General features: G+C 39.5%; 1 protein-coding gene across 3 annotated transcripts in view; it reads left to right on the forward strand.

The window, feature by feature from the left end:
• The window catches only part of ADAMTS19 (ADAM metallopeptidase with thrombospondin type 1 motif 19), a 326693-nt gene that overhangs the window by 128233 nt on the left and 186380 nt on the right, over positions 1 to 12080 (forward strand). For all 3 annotated transcript variants that reach the window (XM_065599319.1, XM_005303066.5, XM_065599318.1), the window contains 3 exons: positions 3925 to 4097; positions 5082 to 5165; positions 6656 to 6813. In XM_065599319.1, the coding sequence (XP_065455391.1) occupies positions 3925 to 4097; positions 5082 to 5165; positions 6656 to 6813 (415 nt within the window). The remainder of the gene's footprint in view (positions 1 to 3924; positions 4098 to 5081; positions 5166 to 6655; positions 6814 to 12080) is intronic.

A 12080-nucleotide genomic window follows, 5' to 3' on the forward strand; every position in this document is an offset into this window, starting at 1 on the left:
AGCCTGTACAGGTGTTTTTATGGTGGTTGCTAGCAATGCACTTCCCCTTCACTGGTATATTAGTTCCAGAATAACCAGTTACTTTTATTTTTATTGGTTCCAGTTTTGGTCTTATTTTCAGTCTCTCATAATCTTGTTCAAACAGCATATTAACCTGAGCTCCTGTGTCCATTTCAGTGGAATAATTGGTCCATTCAATGTCATAGGTAGTATCCAGTTCCTCTCAAAAGGCTTGGTAGATCCCAGTACGTCTATGAAAAACTCCTCAACCAGACTGTCTTTAACTGAATGCACTTGACTTTTCTGCATTTGGGAGCTGCAGCATTTTGCAAAATGATTATTTCCCCCACATTTCTGACAGAGTTTCCCAAAGGCAACACATTGTTTGGGGCCATACTGTGATCCACAACTTCCACTTAACCGTCTGTATCTAGTTTTCCCCCGATCAGTGATTTTCATAGTGAGTGGTTCCACTTTCTGATTTAACCTGTTCTGGCTATATTCTTTAGTACTTAGTATATGGATAATCCCTTCTGTGTAATTCAGTTCTTTGGCTTGTTCTTTCTCAATTTCTGCTGCCCTGCATATTTGGAGAGCTTTTTCTAAAGTTAAATCTTTTTCATGGAGGAGCGTCTCTCTTTACACATTGTTTTTTAATGCCACAAATGATTCTCTCTAACCAGAGACTCTACCAGGTCACCAAAGTCACAGATTTTACTGAGTTTCCTTAATTCTGTGACATATTGCTCTATGGTGTCATCAGTTTTTTGCATTCATGTAAAAAATTTGTCTCTCTCAAAGGCAGGGCCAGATTAACTCTCCTGTGGGCCTGGGGCTATTAGATTTTGTGGGACCCCTATATATAAGTATTTTTTTCTGGGAGGGAGTTTGGTGCAGGAGGGGGCTGAGGCAGGGGATTGGGGTGCAGGAGGGAGATTCTGATCTGGGGCAGGGGGTTGGGGTTGAGGAGGGGGTGCAAAGTGCAGGCTCTGGCCAAGAGGCGCTTACCACAGGCAGCTCCCAGCTGGCGGCACAGCAGGGTTCAGGCAGACTGCCTGCATGCCGTGACCCCATGCTGTAGAGATGTGCTAGTAGCTTGCTGCTTCCGAGAGCGGCATGGGGCCATGGCATGCAGGCAGCCTGCCTGAGCCCCTGCTGTGCCGCAGGACTTTTAGTGACCCGGAGTTGGATATCGCTGCCTGTGATTTATTTTTGCGGGACCCCCCTTCAGGCGGGGCCCTGGGCTGGAGCCCCTAAAACCCCTACTTTAATCCAGTCCTGCTCAAAGGTCTCATTCCTTTTTGGCATGCAACATTCCTCAAATGTAGTCAATATTTTATTTAACTTCATGCATTTACCTTCTTCAAACTTAAATTTGTTATAAATATCCAAAACTTCCTTCCTAGCAACATGCAAAAAGATTTATGATTTCACTTTATCATTTTTATCCTCTGACCCTATGGCTGTCAAATACAATTCAAATCTCTTCCTGAATTTTTTCCAGTTTGCTGCAACATTGCCTGACAATTACAGACTGGAACGAGGTTGCAACACATCCATTTTGGACTCCACCCCACTTTCTTAAGCTAGTCAAGCTACTATTGTGCTCACCAAATACATACAAAAGCCTCTATGCCTGGTGCTTCACCTGCTTCTCTGATGCCTCCCTTTGTCTCTGCTTTCAGTTGCAAACACAGGAGTTAACTTCAAAATCACTTCAAAAAAGTCCTGTTTCCTTCTCATTCAGCACTTCTGACACCATGTAATGATCTTGGGGTTCATTAAACAACAAACCAATGAATGAGAATGGAATAAAACTGTAATAAAACAAACTGGAGAGCTTCTGTAGTGAGCTGCTGCACACAGCCATGTGGTGTTCCCAATCCCTGCCCCCAGGGCACATCTCCAAATTCCCACACTCTTAACACTGTCCCTTATGAGAAAGTGTCTCCAAATCACAATTTTTCGTAAATGTATCTTTACAGATAGCATTGTATTGTCTTTCACTACTCCGTAAGTAATATTTTTTGAAGTCATTAAGCCTAAAGAGATTATTTTTGTGAAAAGTTTCTCTTACGTTTTAGAAAGCATGCTGAAATTCATAAGACAGAGCACAGGAATTTACCGCTTAGGGATGAGACTGATTAATTGAAAAACATTTAGCTCAAATCTCCTAATGCCTGAACCATCTCAGAACATGTGTCTATAATTGCTATTTCCAGCATAAATTGTGTTTCAAACATAGGGTCCAAACCCACACAATGAAGCTCTGAGAGTTATTTTACTTGACTTAAATGGGAGCAAAATTGGGACCCAACTTTTGTGACATGCAAGATAGTCCAATATGAGTCATGGATAGCGCTTGCATTTTATTTTGTTGTTTCATTAAACTTTAAAATTAGTGTTGCTAATTACTGTATAAATACATGGCTACCTTCTGGTCTACCTATCTGTGTAAATAAATTCAAATCCAATTTTTTTTATAATAGCCTACATTGTAGTGGGAATTTTGTTGTATTGTTGAAGAAGCAGATTTAAATAAACAAGAACTGGTGGTCTCTATTTATCTATGAGTTTAATACGTTTTCAATTTGGAGTTTATTGTGTGCTTAGAAACTTATTTACTCAAGTCATCTTTTGCACATTATTTAATTTGTATATAATTACAGCAATTTTTACTTTGAAGTCCTGTTTTTCTAGTCCTTTTTATAAAACTGAGGAAAGTGCTTCAGCTAAATCCTCCAGTATATGACCCTTCAAACTACTTCTTCCAAAACAGAGTTTGTTCCTGATCTTTACTAATGAATTGGTCCATGTGTACAACATGCTCTTGTTCCTTGGGGTGTGAATATGTTTCAATCCAGATTTTTCTTTCTGTGTGTAGGGGGGAGGGGGCATAGGAAGGGGGAGAGGTGTGTGGACTGAAGATTTTTCCTGTGTTTTCCGGAGGCAGGGAGATACTCTTGTAAACTTTATTACAGTTGGTATGGCAACACCCCTTTTTTCATGTTCTCTGTGTATATATACTTTCCTACTGTATCTTCCACTGCATGAATCTGATGAAGTGGGTTTTAGCCCACGAGAGCTTATGCTCAAATAAATTTGTCAGTCTCTAAGGTGCCACAAGTACTCCTCGTTCTTGTAACTTCAGTGAGCCTATTTTTGTGTCAACTCATTACACTAATTAGTATTTTTCCAGTAGCCAGACTGAAGGCAAAATCCTGTTTTGTTTTACATGTGTACACTAGAACTAGGGAAGAAGGTGCAGCAGGTCCTCTGGGCTCTGGTGTACTCATGCAGCAGCTGGACAGAATTCCAGCTTGACCAGTATGCTGGACTAGCAGCTAACATGCTTGAATACAGTCCATAGCCTCAAACTAAGCATGACTGGATAAGTAGCCCCAGTAAAAATATGTTACCATGTATTAATTATTACATTGTATTATAAATGCATATACAGTAGAACCCCTATTTTACTAACTACCTGGGTATTGAAGGATTCATAACATTCAGTGTCTGAATTAAAGTAGTACAATGCATAAGTTGCAGTATGGAGCACTGCACTGCTTTCTTGTCCCACAAACCATTGCAAAGTGATTTCTAGTGCATTGAAGGGATCAGAATATGAAGGGATGTGGACTTGTATTTCATCAACTTCACCTTCATTATGGGATTTCCAACCCCTCTCCCCATTGGGAAAAATGGTTTGTATAACTGGTTGTTCATAAGACTGGTGTTTGTAAAATCAAAGTGCTATTGTAATCCTGTAGTTGTAGTTATCTCTCCACTCACAGATGTCTTGGCAGTGACATTTTATAGTATAACTCTTTTTCTAGCAAATCCTAAAAATATCACCTCAGTGACACTTATATAAAACTGCTATGTTAAAGGATGAATTCATGTAGCAATATTTTTATGTTACAGATAAAAGAAAATCCAGGAATCAAAAACTAGGAGGAAGAGGAAGAAAAAAAAGATACTCCTATAAATTACCTCAGGAGTACAATATAGAAACTGTAGTGGTTGCAGATCCAGCTATGGTTTCGTATCATGGAGCAGATGCTGCCAGGCGATTTATTTTAACCATCTTAAATATGGTAGGAAACTCTTAAAACTTATCAAGGCATTTGGCAGAAAGAAAAATGCATGCCCGGAGATTGATTGAATTAATTGTTACAGTTAATTATGCCTGTTGAACAACTGTAAGTGGGCATTCCATAAAATTCAACAGACTATTAGAAAGTACCATGAATATTCAGCAGCACAGAAGCTATGATTCTGCAGACATATCTTGTACCTTCAATAGTGAAGCTAAAGAAGTGGGAGTTGAACAGCATGATTGCTTGATTAGAAACCCATATTGTTATTTGAACTATATTCAGGTTGAATGCTTAGGACAAGAGTCTAATCTGAACTCATTATGAAGAGGTGACTCTTCTCATTTAGAAGGATCTTTTGATCTTCTTGGTGGCTGGAGGAGAAGCAATATTACAGTCTCAGACAAAGTTATGTTTCCTTCCAGCAATGAATGTGAATGCAACACACTTATTTGATCCACAAGGCAGTGAAAATTAGTAATCGCAGTATGTAAGGGAAAAAAACACAGAATAAAGGATCATGAAATGAAGAGTGGGTGAAAACCTGATCACAACTACTCTGTTTGGCCCCGTTAGTTATTGCTTTTTGCCGTCTGCTGCTCACTTTTAGCCTCGGTCCTGTATTTATCTCAATGGGATGCATGGCATAACATTATGTACATGTGGAAGTGTTTGAAGAAATGGTCTATAGTTTTTAAAGCTCTGTCAAGGTCATCTCAAAAAAGATAGACCCCTTTTAGGATACTTGGACTAAACACCGGATAACCCCTTATCTGTCTCCTCCACCCCCCCACTTCAAAAATATTAATATCTATGTATTGGGCTATATTTAATGTGTAGAAAATTCAAATGTCAAGTCAAAGTTCTACAAAATTAAGAGAGCCTTAAATTCTGAGATTTGATTTTTGTAAAGGTTGTAATGTATTCCAATGTGTCCAATGGAAGCACTCATGTTTATTTTTTTGTTTTGTTTTTTTGTTAAAGGTTTTTAACCTTTTCCAGCACAAGAGCCTTGGAATTCAAGTGACTCTTCGAGTGACTAAGCTTGTTCTGCTTCATGAGACTCCAGTAAGAAAGTACTGAATATGTCTTATTCTGTGACAAGACATTGTAGAATGAATAGAAGGGTAGGGACATGTTGCTTGCTGCCTCATTAAGGCATAGAATACTCATCACTGATAATTTGTCTCCATTATCTTCTGTCTATTCATTATTATTTTTACTATTAATATTTATTTGTAGTGGCGAGAGACCCCAATCAAAATTGGGAGCTCATAGCAATAGGTGCTATACATATGCACAGTGATAGACAACTCCCACACCTAGTTTATTTCAAAATTGAGGGGTATATGGCTTTCAAGTAACCTAAAAATTGTAAATGATTTTTTCTTAGTCCAGGTTCATAATTTATTCTTTGTTGAAACTGGCTGGTATTTACAAACTTCAGTCCATTATCAGCTATTTTTTTGCTGTGCATATGGATATTTCACTGTGTAAGCAAAATCCTTTTAGTTTCAAAGCTTACAGTTAGTGGTAAAATTAGAAATAGGTCAGTCATATATAAACAAAACAAGAGTGCAGCACCACTCTTTCATGATATATCTTTCAGACATCATTTTAGAACTCATCTTTTAAATCCTGTTCCCTTGTTGAAGAGATGAATCAGCTGTTGTAGTGTGGGTCATTCTTTGGAGTGACCTATAGTTCCCTTATATTTTAGAGCAGCAGTATGTGGACTTTTTGTTATTTTACAAAGTATCTGAAAGCTTTGCATATTTTAGTTGGAGTTCACAAAAATAAAAAATGGAATCTTCCTATCCATGTAAGAGATATTTTTAACTTATGCATTTAAATAAATTAAATTATCCTTAGGCTAGTAGCTAAAGAAGCATTTCTTGTTTGGACATATAGTAATCCTCTCAGCAGAAAAAAAGATCCCTCAAATCCAAACACTGGATCTTGGCATCAGTGCTCTCCCTAGATGCAATGAACTCCAGCTTGTACCAATGGAAGATCAGCATATATGGGGAGAAGAATATGGGTGACAAGATCCACTGTATGTATCTGAGGGCATAATTTTCACCAGCATTGATTTAATTAAAGTCAAATGAAGATGGCTTCTGTTCTTGAAGTTAAAACAATTGCACCATGTATATTTTGTGACAAATAAAATAGAATATCTTTATTAACTGAAACAAAGCATGTGCTTATATTTGTAAAATTATTTGAGAACATTTTTCTTTGTACACTATATCTTATAAGTACTATAGGAAAAAATGCCATTAAAGTGAAAAACAAGGAATCAGAAATCTATTCATATCTAGACAACTATAGATCAATAATGCATGGCAGACAATGAAATCTATTATAATAGTTTCACATGAGTAATTAAGACTAATTGTGGGGTGAGGCATTGCTAGGAAATTCTGATAATTGGGTGAAAGTTATGCTCAGCTTTGTGATCTCATAACTTGTACACATTGGCAATTAAAAGATGAAAAAAATTATATATTGTCATTTACATGTTCATATAATAAAACAAGCAATTCAATTTTCAGGCAGATATGTATATCGGGCATCATGGGGAAAAAATGCTGGAGAGTTTCTGTAAGTGGCAACATGAGGAGTTTGGCAAGAAGAACGATATACATTTAGAAATGTCAACAAGCTGGGGAGAAGACATGTCAGCAGTAGACGCAGCCATACTTATCACAAGGTAATATTTTCTAAAAACAGTCCCTTAAAAAAAATAGCCGGATGTCTTCATGGCAGCACTGTAGAGGTAGAGAAGTTCAGTTGTCTTGTGAGGTGATACAGTTTGACTTTAGCTTTAGCTATGGAAAGAAATGTGATTAAGCCTTCTCTCCTGCTCTTTTCTGGTAATTAAAGTAAGGTGTTATTAGAGATCAAGTTGTTAGAAGGAAAGTTGCTGGAACAAATTGATGATATAAAGAGCAATTCGTCACCAGGCCCAGATGTTATACATCCAGGAGTTCTGAAGGAGCTTCATATGAAGTGGCTGAGAAGCTACCAAAATATGCAATCTCTCATTCAAAAGAGCTACTGTTCCAGAAGCTTGGGACGGGGGGAGGGGCGTGGAGAGTAATACATGTTGTACCTAGGGGTGATTTGGAGAATAACAGACCAGTAAGTTTTAAATCTGAATCTGGAAAATTGGTTAAAATGATAATTGAAAATTAAACACCTGGAATGATAGGGTCCAACCAGCATGGTTTTTGTAATCTACTAGCATTCTTTGAATGTTTAACCAGTTGACATTATTTAGATTTTCAAAAGGCCTTTGACAAGTTCCCTCACAAGAGGCTGCTAAAGAAACTAACTACACCTCTACCCCGATATAACGCTGTCCTCGGGAGCCAAAAAATCTTACCGCGTTATAGGTGAAACCGCGTTATATTGAACTTGCTTTGATCCGTCGGAGTGCGCAACCCCGTCCCCCTGGAGCATTGCTTTACCACATTATATCCAAATTTGTGTTATATCGGGTCGCGTTATATCGAGGGAGAGGTGTAATCACAAAATAAGAGGCAAATATTGTGATTGGCCAAAAATAGACTAGGAGACAAAAAATAAAGAGTTGGATTAAATAGTCAATTTTCATTATACAAAAATATATTGTTGAGGGGTACCTCGAGGTTCTGTACTAGTACTTATACTGTGCTAGTTGTTGTTTAATAAATATATTAATGATCTGGAAAAGGGTGAACAGTGAGGTTGCAAAATTTGGATGTGATGAGAAATTAGTTAAGTTAATCAAGACGAGAGGACTGTGGAGAACTTCAGAGGGACCTAACCAAGCTAGATGACTAGGCAGCATGTTGGCAAGTGAAGTTCAATGTCAATAAGTGCAAAGTAATGTATTTTGGAGGGAAAAAATAAACTATTCATACACAGTACAAAGTGCTAAATTTACTGTATAAACTCAGGAGGTGGACCTGGGCGTCATTGTGGACAGCTCAATAAAGACTTCTGTTCAATGTGCATCTGCAGCCAATAAAAGCAAACAAGATGTTAGATTACATAAGGAACAGGATAGTGAATAATAGAGAAAAGTCAGTGGTGTCGTCTTATCTACATTACTGATGCAGTACTGGTCACCCCATCTCAAGAGAGATATTGCAGAATTAGAGGGGGTTCAGAGAATGGTGACACAGATGATTGGGGGATTGGAAAAACTCCCATGAGGAGACAGAGAAAAGTTTATAATAGTTTACCTTAGAAAGGAGAGGAGGCACAATAATAGTACATATAATAAATAGTATATAGCAGATTGGTTGGGAGCCTCTGTTCTCCCTGTTTCATAATACAAGAACAAGGAGACACATTCAATTAAATATAAAAAGTGGCAAATTCAAAAACAATAAACGGAAACATTTTTTTCACTACACATGTAGTTAGACTGTGGAACTCATCACAATGGGAAGTCACTGAGGCAAAGAATTTAGCAAGATTCAAAAAGGGATTGGACACTTTTATGGATAGCAAATTGATTTCAGTGGGAGTAAGGTGCTTGGGCATTTCTGAAAATCCCACTAGGCACCTATCTGCATTGTTAGTAACTGAAATACCTTTCAAAATCTGGACCTTAAACCCCCGTACTTCCATTTTCTCTAAAATGGAGAATAACACTTGAGGTCTGTCTTGACTAGAATATGAAAGAGTTTTTAAAGGTGTTAACTAGCACATTCTAACAAACATTTTCTAAAACTAGTGGAGGTAAGGCAAGGTATACTTTAGTGTGTGCTAGTTGGTCAGTTTAATTTAAAAATTAAACATAGCACGATTCCCCTGTGATAGTGTGCTTGGATGGCAGAGAGACCTAGTGGTTAGTGCACCTGGCTTTAAGCCCCTTGCCTCTCTGCCTGAATGGCAGAGGTGCCTCATTCCTGCCTTTAGGCCAGGAATCTTCTGGCCTCCACAGGCATCTGACCCTCAGATCTTAAGGGGGTGTGGTAGGTGGACCCAGGCCCTGTTTGGGTTACCAATACTCCAGGATTGTCCTGGAGTCTCCCAGAATTAAAGATAAATCTTTAATTAAAGATTATGTCATGTGATGAAACTACCAGGAATATGTCCAACCAAAATTGGCAACCCTAGGGCCCTCCCTCTCCACCGGGTCCCAGCCCAGGGCCCTGTGGAAATCAACACTAGCAGAATTCTCCCAGCACAGAGTCAAAGCCTGCTGCTCTGGACTCCTTCCTACCTCTATCCCTTCAATTTGGGGCATGGCCCCTATAATCCAAACTATCTGCAGTTCCCCTTTGCCTGCGCTGAATCTCGTCCTTCTCTACTAGATACTTTGAGAATCTCCTTATGACTTCTGCATAAGATATGTTGTTAACAGTTTTTGGCTTTTGTAGCTCTCTAGCTTATCTTGCTCTAATTCACTCTCTACATGCCTTACTGTGATTATCACCACAGTTACTATATTTGATCCTTGTCACTGCTATGCAGTTTTCATAGGAATGCTCTCCCCCACGTTTACTCTATCTCGTTTTCCCTTTACAAACAGTTGCTACATGTCCCTACTGTCAGCACTTATAACAACTTGGTGATGGGGGGATATATGATTATTTTTCTGGATATCTGAAACCCTAGTGTTATTTTCTCAAGTAGAGTCCCTCCCTTAAGTAAAAACAACAAGAAGTCCGCGTGGCACCTTAGAGACCAATACATTTGGGCATAAGCTTTCATGGGCTATAACCCACTTCATCAGATGCCTGGAGTGGAAAATACAGGAGCAGGTATAAATACATGAAAGGATGGGAGTTGCCTTACCAAGTGTAAGGTCAGTCTAACGAGACAATTCAATTAACAGCGGGATACCAAGGGAGGAAAAATAACTTTTGAAGTGGTAATGAGAGTGGCCCATTTCAGACAGTTGACAAGAAAGTGTGAGTAACAGTAGGGGGAAATTAGTATTGGGGAAATTAGGTTTAGGTTGTGTAATAACCTAACCACTCCCAAGTCTGATGGTGTCCAGTTTGCAAATTAATTCCAGTTCTGCAGTTTCACGTTGGAGTCTGTTATTGAAGTTTTTTTGTTGAAGAATTGCCACTTTTAGGTCTGTTATTGAGTGACCAGAGAGATTGAAGTGTTCTCCTACTGGCTTTTGAATGTTATGATTCCTGATATCAGATTTGTGTCCATTTATTCTTTTGCGTAGGGACTGTCCGGTTTGGCCAATGTACATGGCAGAGGGGCATTGCTGGGGCATGATGGCATATATCACATTGGTAGATGTGCAGGTGAACGAGCCCCTGATGGTGTGGCTGATGTGGTTAGGTCCTATGATGGTGTCCCTTGAATAAATATGTGGACAGAGTTGGCACCGGGGTTTGTTGCAGGGTTTGGTTCCTCGGTTGGTGTTTTTCTTGTGTGGTGTGTAGTTGCTGGTGAGTGTTTGCTTCAGGTTGGGGGGCGGTCTGTAAGCGAGGACTGGCCTGTCTCCCAAGGTCTGTGAGAGTGAGGGATCGTCCTTCAGGATAGGTTGTAGATTCTTGATGATGCGCTGGAGAGGTTTTAGTTGGGGACTGTAGGTGACAGCTAGTGGCATTCTGTTACTTTCTTTGTTGGGCCTGTCTTGAAGTAGGTGACTTCTGGGTACCCTTCTGGCTCTGTCAATCTGTTTCTTCACTTCACCAAGTGGATATTGTAGTTTTAAGAACGGTTGATAGACATCCTGTAGGTGTTTGTCTCTGTCTGAGGGATCGGTGCAAATGCGGTTATATCTTATAGCTTGGCTGTAGACAATGGATCGTGTGATGTGGTCTGGATGAAAGCTGGAGGCATGTAGGTAAGTATAGTGGTCAGTAGGTTTCCTGTATAGGGTGGTGTTTATGGGACCATCGCTTATTAGCACTGTAGTATCTAGGAAGTGGACCTCTTGTGTGGACTGGTCAGGCTGAGGTTGATGGTGGGGTGGAAATTGTTGAAATCTTGTGGAATTCCTCAAGGGCCTCCTTCCCCTGGGTCCAGATGATGAAGATGTCATCAATGTAGCGCAAGTAGAGTAGGGGCGTTAGGGGACGAGAGCTGAGGAAGCGTTGTTCTAAGACAGCCATAAAAATGTTGGCATACTGTGGGGCCATGTAGGTACCCATAGCAGTCCCGCTGGCTTGAAGGTATAAATTGTCCCCAAATCTGAAATAGTTGTGGGTGAGGGCAAAGTCACAAAGTTCTGCCACCAGGTTTGCCGTGATAGTATTGGGGATGCTATTACTAATTAGTCGCTTGATTACTAACACTTTATCTTCTCCTATGCTTTTGGTTATCTCATCATTGCTCAGTTTTAATAGCACTCCACATATTACCCCCTTAGTTTCAGTCAAATACTTTGGTAGCTACCCACTTATTTTAACTTTCCTTAGTGTCTTAGGTTTTAGCAGTTTATCAGCTTGCTCTTTGTCTTCACACTGAACTAAAAGATCCCCATCTCACAATCTTCTGGCTCTTATTATATCCTCTATGCTTTAAAAAAAAAATCCACTCAGCTACTTTTACAGGGTTAATGTCACCTAATCTTATTTCTTTGGCTAGGGATCTTACAATTATAACATATTGGTTTATTATTTCCTTCCTCAGCTTTGCTTTTTTGCTGATGTTGTCATCATGATCATCTGCTTCTGTGTCTACACTTTTTTTCTTTTCTGTTTTCCTCTACTTTGTATTCATTCTCCTTCTCTAGTAGACTTTTTCTTCAGTTTCCAGAGTGACTTCATTTGGGGTCAGAAATCCTCCAGCCCAGCAAGCTTCCCAGCCTAGCCTATCAGGCGTTCTCTCATTTTCTTCCCCCTGTAGGACTGGCATTGGCTGCAGGTCTAGCGGAGCTGGGCTAGTGGGGCCCATAGGCTCTCTTTAACCCCTTTTGTGCTGGTGTGAGGTTTCTCTGCTCCATCACATCCCCTTATTCAGAATAACCTCTGTGACCAGGTCCCTGGATGGGTCAGACTGAGAATGCCA

Source organism: Chrysemys picta, chromosome 6 (assembly GCF_011386835.1).
Source record: "Chrysemys picta bellii isolate R12L10 chromosome 6, ASM1138683v2, whole genome shotgun sequence".
Classification (NCBI taxonomy): domain Eukaryota; kingdom Metazoa; phylum Chordata; order Testudines; family Emydidae; genus Chrysemys; species Chrysemys picta.